This window comes from Sturnira hondurensis, unplaced genomic scaffold (assembly GCF_014824575.4).
Source record: "Sturnira hondurensis isolate 20B ecotype Veracruz unplaced genomic scaffold, ASM1482457v3 Scaffold0009719, whole genome shotgun sequence".
NCBI classification, from domain to species: Eukaryota; Metazoa; Chordata; class Mammalia; order Chiroptera; family Phyllostomidae; genus Sturnira; species Sturnira hondurensis.
Window position 1 is genome coordinate 16,977,448 of NW_028082350.1, and position 14,321 is coordinate 16,991,768.

A 14,321-nucleotide genomic window follows, 5' to 3' on the forward strand; every position below is an offset into this window, starting at 1 on the left:
TTTCATTATTTCAAAAAATTGCCACTGGATTTAGATTGAATAGTCAGGATGGAGAGGAAAGCCCATAAATCGACGTCCCTGCTGGTAACTCAGGGTGTGGCCCGTCCCGTGAAATGCAGCCGGGATTGGATTTGACCTAACATGTTGTGTTGTTGCAGCTCGCCCGAGTCCGGTTTACATAGCCTGGGGCGATTGCTAAAGCATTAACGACAAGGCCCATCTAAAACGGAGGTTCTTTCGAGTAGCCCCAGCGTTTTCTCTGGTGTGCCTGGGGGCTGTGCCACAGTGCACGGGAGCTTGAACCGGCACACGCCACATCTGGGAAGAGCCGGGAGCCGGGCAGCTTCGCAGGCGGTGCTGCCTAACTCCTGTCCAGTACGGAGGTTGGCTGTTTATCTCTGCAGGATTCTGTTCAAACCAGCAATGGCTATGCGCAGAACTGCTGTCCCACGTCCTCTCGTTGCTCCGATTTTCCTTTCCGACATTGCGACTGTGTGGTCAGGTTGGGGCAGAGCTATCTGTGTTTCCTGCGTTACGCCCTCCTTCTCCGAGGCAGCTTCCTCTTTCTCCGCTATCGCACTGCTGGACACAAAGATGCCGCTGTGCCTCTGCGTCTAGGGTCTCAGTCCCCAACAGGCAGTGAGTTCGAATCCAAACGGTCACCTTCAGGGCTGTGCCTGACCACGCACGGCAGACTTGTAGAAAGGCGATGGCAGTGTCACTGAACGGGGAGAACAGTGGGAGTACACCTGTTCCAGGGTTCTTTCGGAAAGCCAAGCACAGGGGGCACAGCCCAGAGTGCGCGGCCCGCCTGCGTGTCCACTTGCGCCATCGGTGCGCTGGAGCCTGAGCGAGCGTTGCTGATAGCAGTCTGCACCCGCAGCGCGGCCGCGCTCCCATGGCGGAGTGGAAAGAGAGAGCGAGCGTGCATCCTGACAGCTACACCACGTTGTCCTCTGAACAGACTTGTAACTTCACTGAGAACCTAAGCCCAGAAAGCACCGTTGAGACTGATTTCAGACCAGAGACAGCAGGGAGGGGCCTGCTGCTTGGTTAACGACCGTGGGAGAAGGAGCAGGGAGTGGAGCGTCCCCAGGAGTCTAGAATTCATGTAGTGTTCATGGAGAACTCAGTAAAGGCCTTATGTGTGAGTCAAGTGTTTTTACTTGTATTTTAAGGCTCCCTATTCTCTGTGAGACTGTGTATATCTTAATTCCGAGCTGCATCCACATGCTGTCCAGCTCTTCGGGTAAAAATACCCATTCACTCTTGTTTCATATCCTCCAAAGAGAAGGAAGAGGCACTCGGCCTTGACCTTCCAGCCCCACTGGAACACACGCGCCCGGCTCGGCCACTCTCGCCAGTGTGTGGAGACAGCGCGGTCCCCACTTCCCTCCCATCCCGGGCACTTTGTCGGTGCTTCTGAGCACCAGGCGCCTCTCCGCAGGGAGTGTCAGTCTCGGAGGACCCCTGCCCGTCCCAGGCCTTTCCCCACCAGCCGAACCTTCTGCGTCTCCTGGTGACGTGTCTCGGGCACCTTCACAGGCAGAGCCTGTCTTCAAAGGCTGCACGCCGCACACAGCGCAGTGACTGACCCACATAGTCTCCTGTGGACAGATGGTCGCACGTTCTGATTCCGATTGTTACACACACAGCAGCAGTGAACACTCGGGAACGGGCATCCTCGTGAACTATGTGTGTATGCGTCAAGGAGAATTTCTGTTACCGGGACTGGGGGCTCAAAGGCTGCCTACACTTTGAACTCTGACAGACACGGCCAGGCCAGGGCCCCCAAGACGGTGATTCCCCATGCAGGGCCCCCCCCGCCATCCCTGCTGCAGTGCGGCTGCAACTGCTGCCGATCCGAGGAGGCGACACGGGTCGCCCCTGCTTTGGCGTGCCTTTCATCGGCTGTGAGTGGGCCGGTGCGTCTCTCGCACACTCTTCACCTGTGAACTTACTCGCAGTTTTTGCCCATTATCAGTTGGGTCGTATGTCCCTTTCTTATCGACTTGACCAAGGTCTTTGACGTGGCAGGAAGTTGCACGGCACGTATGATTCCTCGGGCTTTGCCACATCGCTGTGTTCTGATTACATCTTTGTCGGTGGTAGCGTGTGTGTGCACAAACATATCAGTCTTTCCCTTTAAAACATCAGAGTTTGGGCTTCTCGGGAAGGGATTACAAGTTTGGGGGAATACTAGTGATGCCTTGGGGTTTTCTAAACTCATATTTAAATATATTGATTAAAGCGTACAGTATTTCCCCTAAAACAATACTGGATTTAGCAGGGAAGAGTATGTTACCAAGAGTGATGTGATGGTTTTGCTAACCTAAACTGTTGATTTTTTTTTTGTCCCTGAGCTGTAAACTAAAAGCATGTGATATTATTGTGAAGAAATGGTTCTCCATTTCTGAAGGAAATCGTCTCTGCCATATCTGCTAACTTCGATAACCCCTGAAGAGACCTCGGGGACGGAGCAGATGGTTTCGTTCTGTGTCTTTGTTCACGTCGCTCCCTCCCGGTGCCTGGGAGCCTGAGCTCCTCCGGGAGGGGTGTCGGCTGCTGCAGGGACCATCAGGAGACCGGTCTGCTGGGTCGGCTCGGACCAGCGCGCCTGTCCTTTTTCACTCTTTTCTTCCCCTCCTCTAGTGCAGGCTCAGTAACAGTGACGTTCCACTGCGTGAGGTTCTCACACCGGCTTCCCTTAATGCTTCCAGAGTTGTTTCATTACTTTCAGCTATGTGGGTGTCAGAAGAGGGAGCTGCCACCCGGTGTCATTAAGGTGACACCGTGTAAATTAATACAGTGACTCATCGACCCGCCATGAGCTTGCATGGAATTAGCGGCAGCCGGGGGCATCAATCTTTCAGGGAAAGGGGGAGAAGAGAGATGGCAGTTCTGAGACCTTACAGTGAATTGCATCGGAAAAGGGGAAGTGTCTGCGGTGGCTCTGCGCTCGCGCAGCCAGATACATGACGCCGGACCGTCGGTCTGCGGCCGCAGGAACGCCATCCTGATAGTGTTAACAGCGGCCCTCTGTCGTTCTCAGATGCGCTTTCAAGTCCGATTTCTCAGCAGCTTGAACTTGTCACGAGTTTGTAAATTAGAAATTATGTTTCAGGATATTTTCTTTGTATTGATGGGACGTGAATAGCACCATTAGCCGTCCCGTGGGGTTCGAGTGCAGCGGCTGAAATAAACTGGAAGTCGCATTCACAGACGCAGAAGGCCCGCTGCGCTGTTCATCTTGCCGTTTCCTGGAGAGCGAGCGCCAGGCGTCTCTCTGCACTGCGGCTCGTTTAGGAAGCTGCAAGCTGCTCTGATTCTGTCCTCAAGGAGAAGTGGTCAGCAGAGGTCCATCCACGGAAAGCAAGGAGGCGGCAGGGCTGCTGTCCCCAGCCGGCCACCGCTGCCGGAGGGCCCCCTGCAGGGGGCACGTGCAGGGGCCGCAGCAGAGCCGGCTCTTGGTGAATGGGTCCCAGTAGTCTGCACACGCTTTCTTCCTGGTCGTGTGGCAGGGTCCTCAGAAACGTCTTGGGAGGGAGCTGCCCTCATCTCTGCCCTTTCACAGAGGTTGCGGGGGTTAAGCCGAGTCGCAGGCGGAGGGCATTCGGGAACAGCACAGAGGCTGCTGAGCTGTCCCCAGGGCTTTGGCCATCAGCCAGCGTGCTGCCGGAGCTCCGCCCCGTGAGCCTGCGGTCACACTGGTCCCTGTGACTGGCTGCAGGCGTAGACCAACCAGGGCATTCCTCCCTTAACCGTGCATTGCTGTGTAAAAAGCCACCCCAAATTTAGTGGCTTAAACAATCACTTTTTCTCAGTTTTCTGCAGCCAGGCTCAGGTTGATCAGGTGCAGCCTGTCTTGGACCCCTGAGGGGGCACCTGGGGTGGACCGTCTGGGTCCAGAAGGGGTGTCCAGTCTTCGGGCGTCTCCGAGCCACACTGGAAAAAGAAGCATTGCCCTGGGCCACACAGTAAATACATTACAACACGTAATCACGAAAGTTTCATAACGTGTTAAGTAAGGATTTTGTGGTGGGCCACATTCACAGCCATCCTGGGCTGCAGGCAGCCCACAGCCACAGGTGGGACGCACCTGGGAGGATTCAGGATGGCAGGGACAGCAGGGGACAGGCTGGCCCCTCTCTCCGTATACAGTCCTCCCAGGGAAGTCACCGCACTTTTCAGTTTTCCAGGGCACACGGAGTAGCTCTTGGCTGGGAGGAGGAGGGACAGGCGTTCTCCTGGGAGAACGCCCCCGATGTACTTGAACCCTGACTGCTGTTGGCACAGTACAGCGATGGGCAGGATTCACCCCCAGGCTCATCAGCTGTGAGGCCTGGCTGCTGTTGTGGGCCTGCCGTGTCAGGACTCGCCCCTGGGCGGGCTCCCTCCAGCACAGCCCTGGTGCTCACTGAGTCCACCCTGCGTGAGTTGCTCCTGCAGGTGGCTGGGTGGAGCTTGGGCATGTTCTGAAGCTGTCAATCTAGTGCACTGGCTCTGGGGCTTCAGGGAGGTGCAGGCCAGTTTCAGCCACCACCTGCAACCTGCCCAGGGCCACCTGGCATGAGCAACAGATGGCTGCTACTTCTCCTGGGCTTGGAGGTGCCAAGGAGAGGCCAAACTATGAACCAGGGCCTGCTGCTGTGAGTGCCAGCCTGGGGCCACTTAGCAAGAGGTGGGGGGCACACACACAGAGGCCAGATGCTGCTTGTTCGAGATACTTTAGGAAAGTCGAAGCATGAGCTACAACAGGCCATTTGTAAGGAAAGGCTACTAGAAACAGCTTGGATGNACCTGGCATGAGCAACAGATGGCTGCTACTTCTCCTGGGCTTGGAGGTGCCAAGGAGAGGCCAAACTATGAACCAGGGCCTGCTGCTGTGAGTGCCAGCCTGGGGCCACTTAGCAAGAGGTGGGGGGCACACACACAGAGGCCAGATGCTGCTTGTTCGAGATACTTTAGGAAAGTCGAAGCATGAGCTACAACAGGCCGTTTGTATGGAAAAGCCTCTGGAAACAGCTTGGATGGGCCCACTGGTTGTGTAGGGGTGAGGCCTCAGAGAGTGAACAAGGCCGAGCCAACCAGGGGAGCCTGGCTGGTGGAGACTCAGATGTGGCCCCAGCCTGCTGGCTCTGAGGGCGAGGGCTCAGCAAAGGAACGATGGCTTCCGCCAGCACTCTGTCTGGGAGAAAGCTGTCCCCCTAGCTCTCGCCCTCATAGTGAACTCACGTGGCCTTAGGAGTCTTGTGGCTTTAGGGCAGCTGGCCCAGCGCTGAGGCTCAGAGGGAGGGAGTGCTCGTGAGTCTGGGCACGGGCCCGTGAGAGGAACGTCTCGGACCCCAGCAGCCTCTCCCGCTCAGCCACCACCCGCTGGTTCTCACAGGCAGGCGGTTTAGGGACTTCTCTTCCTGGCACGAGAACCCTGGGATGGGCTGCTGTGGGGTGGGACCCCTCGCTCCTCAGGGGGCACCTCCGCAGCCAGAGTAGCCCTCCTGGTTTTTATCCACCACACGTGCGTGTGGGACCAGCTTGGTCTGCATCTCTGTCCCTCCGACAGTCTCGACGTGGTTTCTTCCTTATGTTCTTAGTTCTAGGATTTCTGTTCTGCTAGATTTCGGGTGGTTCTGAATGACGGTTGTTGTGTAGATCAGTCATAAACCTGATGTGGTTGTGCCGGAGGCGAGTACCCAGGTTGGCTGCCCCACCGTCACGAGCAGCAGCCCCAAGGGAAGCTCTGGCGTACGCTCCCCTGGGCTGGAGGAGCCCGTGGTTTCAAAGACCTCGGCGTCTGGCAGTCTTGTAAAATGGCCTGTGTCACTGGGACAGACGGCAGAGGGGTTTGATTGCACAGATACACGCCCTCATGCTTTTCACAGTATAGTTTAAAGTTAATTTAACTCTCTTGGTACTTGAACAGCTCATTATTTTTTCAAGGTATAGGTGGTACACATAAAAACTTCAGTGGTTTTTTCTTTTCATTTTCCCCAGAAGCTCAACAAATAACAACTTTTAGGGCCATCACATCTGTTCACTTCTGTATCAGATTCACAGACATGAATCTGAAGTGACTTGAAACACACGTTAGACTTCGCACAACACCCACACCTGCCCAGTTGTCACTGCCTTTCTCATGTACAAGTGACTCGAGTTGTCTTTGCATCCAGTTGATTAAGAACTGACTGTTCAGGTGGCATGAATTGAATGTTAAATACATATTATCATGTTGTATATTTCCTCTTCACTGTGTTTACTAGTGGGCATGAAAATAATTTCTGCCAATTAATCTTCTTATAGAAATTAGGAGTTGTAATCACCAGTATGGTCAGGAAAACAAGTGGAAGATGCGATGTGATTTTTAACCAGAACTGGCAACAGCTGTGCTTTAATGTGGATGTTTCATGAATAATATTTGGAATAGTTTGCCGAACAGCACAGACTTAGAGATGTATTTGTTTAGTAATGTTATCGTGAACTATTACTGATTCCACAACTCATTTCTCTTTGCTAACTTGTGGAAAGGTTAAAAACCTTATAAAGCTAAATTATCAAGCACATTATTTAAGAAAAACATGTGTCTCCTCTTCCTAGACTCTTGTCTAAAGAGAACTAAATTAAGAATAGAATAAACTAGTAAAATATTAAACTTCAATAAATTATGTAATTCCATTTAGTTCAGTTACAAATTAATAGTTTTATTCAACCGGTTTTTAAAGTGGCTTAACGTGCTCCCCTCTCACTCGGGCAGGAGCTGATCCCGGAGTTCTATTACCTGCCAGAGATGTTCGTCAACAGTAACGGGTACCGCCTGGGGGTCCGAGAGGACGACGTGGTGGTGAATGATGTCGACCTCCCGCCGTGGGCAAAGAAACCTGAAGACTTCGTGCGGATCAACAGGATGGTAAGAGAGATGATGCTTCCCCTGGGCCATCAGCACGGAGCAAAAATACTCTGTAGTTTAGTTTGCCTCTCGCCCAGAAGCCAGGAACGTGCCCTGACTGGGAATTGAACCGACAGCCCTTTGGTTCTCAGGCTGGCACTCAGTCCACTGAGCCACACCACCCAGGGGTTTGGGAACTAATTCTTAGCAAACACCAGGAGCTGTATTGGAAAGAGTGCGACTTGGAGTCTGGAAGTTACCTTCTCTTGAATCTGAGCTCTGCGATTTCCTGGTTTCATTGTCCCAGGCAATTGACGGAACATCTCTGGCCCTCACGCTTCTCGTCTATAAAATGGGGATACCTCATGGGTGTTTATTAAAAAATCATCATCTGTCATAAAGTTCACTCGCTTTCAGCACGCACTTCCACGGTTTCTAGTAAGTTCTGAGCTCTGGGAGGCCAGCACTGCCATCTGATCTGAGAACATTTCCATCAGCCCCCAAGTAGCCCGTGCCCACCACGAGCCCAGCAAGATTGATCTCCTTTCTGTCTCGATAAGTTGGCCTCTTGTGGTCATTTTATGGAAATAGAAACCACGCGATACACATCCTTCTGTGTCCGACTGCTTCTCTCAGCACCCCGATGTGGCTCATCCGCACCCGAATGTGGGCTGGCAGGTCGTTCCTCTTTGGTGGCGGGGGTGGGGGGTGCTCCAGCGTGTGGGCGTCCATCACCAATGGACATTTGGGAGGCTCTGCTTTTCGGCTCTTGCGTGTAATACTGCTCCGAACGCTTGCACGCAAACCTCTGTGTGGACATGTGTTCCATTGCTCCCTGGGGGGGATTGCCAAGTCATGTGGTGAATTTATGGTCAACTGTTTTAAGAAATTGCTTAACTATCTTGAAAAGTGACTCCAGCATCTTCCACCCCCAGCAGAGTACCGTGGTGCCGGTTCCTCTGTCGGCAGCGGCACTCACTGTTGCCTGGCTTTTTAGTGAGAACCAGACGAGCGGGTGTGACTCAGTAGCTCGTTACAGTTTTCGTTCCTTGGTGACTGACGACGTTTGAGCATCTCTTCGTGTGTTTGCTGGGGGCTGAAACATTTTAGGTGTATTTTAGTGAAACGTTAAGTCATGATTCATCATAGACACAACCTTTGTGTTCCTCATTACTGAAAGAATTTCATAGGCCCCCAGAATTAGCGGTTTTATTAATGATCTGCCTAATTGAAAGAAAAGGTAGTTGTCCTAAACACAAATTGTGTAAAGAATTTTGGGAATGTAGAGAAGAATAACAATTCCCATGGGTAAGAAATCATCAAAAACTAGTGTTGGTATAAAGTAAACAACCAAGGCCACACGCTCTTGACACAGCCTGTGGGGAAGTCACGGCGCTCCGTCCATCTGTTAGGAGGGACCCCAGTCGAGCTACACACACTTTGGATGGATGACGTCCCGAGGTGCTCACGGCTCTGGGAGAGTTTTCGGGGCCACTCACATGGGTATTGTTCTCAGCTTTACCACCACTTGGTTCTCCACCTCCCATACACAGGGTGGAACTTCTCTTTCTTGTCACACGGGCTCATCAGCATCCCGTGAAGTGACTTCATTGTGCATCTGTTGTCTTTCTGTTTCCCCTTTAGACTGTCAGCTGTCGCCACACCTGCCTTTGATAACTGTTTTGGTGAGAGTGTGTAGTTGGTGATCTCCTGCAGTCCACCAAATCAGACCACCGACCGGCCACGGCCGTGCGATGAGCAAGAGTCGGGCTAGTGCTGACGGAGTTCCTACAGGGAACGCAGGCTCCGCAGCCTTGGCGAGAGGGGTCGGTGCCAGGTTTGGGAGCCGCGTCCTGACGCAGGAAGGGACCAGCCCCGCCCTTAGTGAGCGGGGTGCTTCTCGGAGCAGCGAGCACCATCCACACCTCTGCCTCCGTGAGAGCAGCTGCCCTGGCGTCCTCCCAGCCTCCCTGGTGCTGGCAGCTGCGGTGGGTCAGGCTGGAGGCCCTGCCCTTGGCCGCTGCCCCCACGCCCCAGGGGCGGTCTTGAGTCCTCTCTGTGTGACCATTGACCAAGATAGCAAGTGGCAATGACCCTCTTGTCACCTGTGCCACTTTTTGGCTGTCTGTCCTTAGTCATACACTGTGCTGGAGCTTCAGGTACATCTCGAAAAGTCTTTTGAAAGAATGACCACCCTGACACCTTGCGAGGTTGATGTCCTTGCCAACAGTCACCTGCTTGTTGGGGTGACAGTGGCCCTACCCGGGCTCCAGGGTGGCTTGAGGAGCCGTAGGAAGGGGGAAGGGAGCCCAGAGGGTAAGGAAACGTGTCTTCTAACCAGAAGCCAGGACCATGAGGTCAGAAGAAGAAAAGGAGGTGCACCCCAAGAAGATAGGAATTCACCCCAAACTAGCAGCATGTTCCAGCTCCAGCAGCCACACAGATCTGACTTTCTGGGACCCTGTTTCTAGCTTTTCACCCCCAGCCCTCACCCTGCAAGTTCCCCTCCCCAGTCAGTAAAACCCCAGCTCAGATCTGAAGGGTCCCCGGGTCCCAGTGCCCTCAGCTGGGGGAGGAAGGCTGCCTTCCACCCTGCGAAGGAAGGACACAGCGTCAGCTGACGTTCTGAGCTCTGTGGTCACGTGCGGGGTATTAGACCTGGGGCCGACCTTGATCCCAGTAGGAGACTGAGACCTGGAGGGCTGCTTACATTCCTTTGAAGTGGTGTTTTGGGTTTCTTTGCGTATATTCCCAAATGTGGAATTGCTGGGTCATAAGGCAGTTCCATTTGTAAATTTTTGAGGTACCTCCATACCGCTTTCTACAGTGGCTCCCCAGTCCGCATTCCCACCAACGGTGCATGAGGGTTCCCCTTTCTCCATGTCCTCACCAGCACTTGTTTGTTTGTTTGTTTGTTTGTTTATTGATGATGGACCTTCTGACAGGTGGGAGGTGTTACCTCCTTGTGGCTTTAATTTGCTTTGCTCTGATGGTTAGTGACGTTGAGCATCCTTTCGTGTGTCTGTTGGCCATCTCCAGGTCCTCTTTGGAGAAGAGTCTATTCATTCTTCAGTGGATTGTTTGTCTTTGGGTGTTGAGTGGTGTAAGTTCTTCCTAAATTTTGGGTATTAACCTCTTATCAGATGTAGCGTTGGCAAATACATTCTCCCATTCAGTAGGTTGTCTTTTTCATTTTGTCAATGGTTTCCTTTGCTGTGCAAAAACTTTTTACTTTGTTGTGGTCCCATTTGTTTATTTTTTCTTTTGTTTCCCTTGACCAAGATGATACATCGGAAAAAATACTGCTATGAGAAATGCCCAAGGTTTTACTGCCTATGTTTTCTTCTAAGATTTTTATGGTTTTGAGTCTTACATTTTAGGTCTTTCATCCGTTTTTACTTTATTCTTGTGTGTGGTGTAAGAAGGTGGTCTAGTTTCATTTTTTGCATGTATCTAACCTTCCCAACTCCATCTGTTGAATAAATGGACTGTCTTTACCCCATTGCAATGTCATGGCCTCCTTCGTCCGGTGTCAGGTGATCATGAAGGTGTGGGTTTATTTCTGGGCTCTCTGGTCTGTCCCTTCAGTCTGTGTGTCTCTTGGTGCCAGCGCCAGGCTGTTTGACCACTGTGGCCGTGGAGTGCAGTTTGGTACCAGGCAGCGTGATCCCTCCAGCTCCGTTCCTCTTTCTCAGGGTCGCTGAGACTGTCCGGGGCCTTTGTGGTTCCATGCAGGTTTGTGGGATACTTGTTCCAGTTCTGGGAAGTGTATTCTTGGTATCTCAATAGGAATGGCATTGAATCCACAGAATGCTTTGGGTAATGTGGACATTTTAATAATGTTAAATTCTTCCTATCTGTGCACATGGTATGTGCTTCATAAATACTTGTATCTTCTTCAATTTTTTTCTCTAGTGTCGTACAGTTTCCCAAGTACAGGTCATTTACAGCCTTGGTTATATTTATTCCTAGGTATTTTTTTTTGATGCAGTTGTACATGGGATTGTTTTCTTACTTTCCCTTTCTGATCGTTCATTATCGCGACATAAAAATGCAGCTGATTTCTGGGTGTGTGTTTTGCACCCCGCTGCTGTACCGAACCTGTCTGTCAGCTCTCGTCGTTTCTCCGGTGGGTCTTCGGGGCTCTGTGTGCGGTGTTGCGCCTTGAGCTGCCGCTCCGTCCGGCTCGGCGCACTCCGGCCATCTCAATGCTCCTGTGACCGCCGCGTGAGGGTCTTCAAGTCCCCCCGTCTTCAGAATACCTGATTCTCACCAAAAGGTGTCATATCATTCGGGTTTTAAAAGAATCCCAGATAATTGATTGGAAACTAAAAGATACAGCCTAAAAAATAATCATAAAGTGGTAAAGACAATTTAAACTTTAAAATAGATTTTCCTTCTTACCTTAAGAGAGAATAAAATACATGAATGCAAACTTTGAGTAATATATTTTTATTATTTATAATTGCTGAAAGAACTTCTGCACATAAATAAAATATATTAAATAATTTACTCCTAATATGAACACAACCAGTTTGAGAACTGCCTTCTGTTTTTATACACTTCTTACCTCTCATATCTTGTCTTTCTAACAGCTGAGTAAACTTTAAGGCCAATTACAGGCTTGTTTAAAATAAATCTCACCATTTCGTATCACTAACTACGTGTACAATGTATCAGAAACTATAGGGATTTCATTTAACATAGTGAAGTAACCGCCCCTCAAAGATTTGGTCTCACATATTCAAAAAATTTAAATTTGATAGCTGACTAAAATATGAAGGATAAAATCTTGTGTTTTTATGAAATTGTCACAAAACCTTCTCAGAAAGGAACAGAACATATACGAAGGGACAATACCATTGATTATAAACAATCAGTTTTATTGACTCATGCCAGCAATAATTAGGCATTAATTAAGGCCCTGGCTGGTGTAGCTCAATGGATTGAGCGCGGGCCTGCAAACCAAAGGATTGTGGTTCGATTCCCAGTCAGGGCACATGCCTGGGTTGCAGGCCAGTTCCCAGCAGGGGACTCACGAGAGGCAATCACACATTGATGCTTCTCTCCCTCTCTCCTTCCCTTCCCCTCTAAAAATAAATAAATAAAATCTTTTTTTAAAAAGGCATTAATTAGATGCATCTGTAGGAGCCTTTACATGTAAAAATAAAACACTGCTCTGATTTTTAACAATGCATCTCTTTTAGTCCATTGCTGATTTTTTAGTTACAGCAATAACGTGTATGAACTGGTACGAACTGGCTAGAGTTGTTCACACTCTCTAATTACAGGGGCAGTGACTGTGAGGAATGGGGGCTCATGGGGAGGCCTGGGACAGTGACACAGGCACGTCTAGCAGGCCCAGCCTCGGGTTCTAAACGCCCGAGCTGGCCTCTCAGAGTGGTTTAAGTCACGCCTGCCCGGCTGGGCCCGCTGGGCCAGCTCTCTCATGAAACGGTAACGGAGCGCCGGGTTCAGCACTAACGTGATTACCGTCTGACCTCCCCGTGCGGGGAGGAAATAGAAAGTGTCTCCACTGACATCACCCTGGTGCTGGGGCCATCCATCATCCTCCGCCCTCACGTTTCTCTGGGCTTCCGGGGGTGGGGGTAGGGAGGGCAGGTGTGCGGAGTACCGGATCAGGGCAGTGGGCAGAGAGAGCCCCCCAGTTCAGGAAAGCCCACTGGGAATGGGCGGAGCATGGTGGCCCCGTGCCGTGGTGCCTCCCCGCTGGACTGTGGTCCCCGAGGACGTGGAGCGTTTACTCATCTATTGGTGCGTGTCCCCGGAGGCTGGCTCTGACGGGGGCAGGCGGTCCAGAATTGGGGCTGGAGAGAGGCTGGACAGTGCCCCCTGGCTCCTGCACGTCGCAGCGCCCAGCCTGCAGTCTGGTCGCTCCAGAGTGAGTGCATGCTCTTTCTTCAGATCGAAACTCCCCTCCCCAGGGTGTTCTTGCAGGTCACTCCCTCACAGCAGTTTGTGTTTGTCAGACACCCCAGGGAGTCGGCCCTGGTCGACACCTCTGACAGCAGTCCCACCCACGGACCACCCGCTTCGGCCTCTTGCCTGCCCTTCTCTTTCTCTAGCACTTGCCACCTTCTGCCATGCGCTGCGTCCCCTGGTTGTCCTGGGCATTGGCGCCCCCCCCCCCCCCCCGCCCCCAACTGCAGTGGAGACCCTCTGGCTGCGACGTTGGTTCCTCCATTGCTGCAGTCGTGTGGGACACAGAGCCGCGTCTGGTGCAAAGCAGATAATCATTAACGCTTGTCGAGTGAATAAACGAGCTTCTAGGCCCCTGCCCACTCTCACTTCCTGACATCTCCCTCCTTCCTTCCTTTCTTGTGATCAATACATCTTTTCCATTGCTTAGTCAGCCGATAAAATTTACTAAAACCTTAGATTTAATGCAAGGTTAGGAGCCGTGGGGCACGCAGGAGGAGCTCCAGGTGTGGTCCATATCTTTAAACGCTTATGTTCTAATTGAGGATACGGACGACAAGTGCGAGACAATTAAGCGCTGATAGGTAGAAGCTCCAATCCTCTTCACAGCACTTCACAATTTGTGTGCAAATTAGTTTTCCCGGGTAAGTCTGTGTATGTCCTCCTGCTGTATTAGGCACAAGTTCTGACCAGGTGTCCTGGAAACTCAGGGAAGAATTGGTAGAGTGTGAGCCGTGTGGCGCAGGGAACAAACGTTGGACTTGAGTTAAGAAAGGTAGACTCGACTTGGGAGAAAAACAGGAAGATGAAACATCGGAGCCCTGGCTGTGTGGCTCAGTTGGTTGGAGTGTCGTCCTGTGCACCGAAAGGTTGGGGGTTCAGTTCTTGGTCTGGGTACTTACCTAGGTTGCTGGTTTGATTCCCAGTCAGAACGTAGAGGAGGCAACTGACTGATGTTTTTCTCTCACACTGAGGCCGCTCTCTCTCTCCCTCTCTCTCGAAAGGTGGGGCGGGTGGGATCCAGGTGTGAAAGGCCCGAGGGCTCCCGTACACCTTGCGCTGAATGTCTGTGAGAGGGGTGGGGGGACCGTGGCAGACCCGAGAGAGGACCAGCGGGAGCGTGGTGGTCCGGAGGTCCGGAGGTCTGGTCCACAAGCAGGGTGCAGCGCGGGCTGGGTGAGAGAGGCCAGAGCTCCTGCCATGCGGGCAGCAGCAAGAGAGAGCCAAGACGTGGGCAGGGAATGGACCCCGGGCCCTTGTCAGCCCCCTAGCCAGCAGCCAGGGAACAGAGTGAGTGAGGTGCCCTCCACAAAGGAACAGTTGAGACGACTGTGCTGTCTTTATTCGAAAGAGCTGGCCCTTGCCCTGGGTAGGAGCCGTCCCTCCAGCCTTAGCATGAGGAGGGGCTGGTGCAGACACGACGGAAGAGGCGGCAGCACAGTTTCCTGATCATCCACCGGAGTGTGTGCGATCTGTGCAGAGAAACGTTTCAGTATCA

The 14,321-nt window shown here is 52.0% G+C and overlaps 1 protein-coding gene across 5 annotated transcripts in view; it reads left to right on the top strand.

The window, feature by feature from the left end:
- NBEA (neurobeachin) overlaps positions 1-14,321 on the top strand; it is a 465,797-nt gene that overhangs the window by 422,075 nt on the left and 29,401 nt on the right. For all 5 annotated transcript variants that reach the window (XM_037057645.1, XM_037057647.1, XM_037057648.1 and 2 more), the window contains one exon: positions 6,752-6,904. In XM_037057645.1, the coding sequence (XP_036913540.1) occupies positions 6,752-6,904 (153 nt within the window). The remainder of the gene's footprint in view (positions 1-6,751; positions 6,905-14,321) is intronic.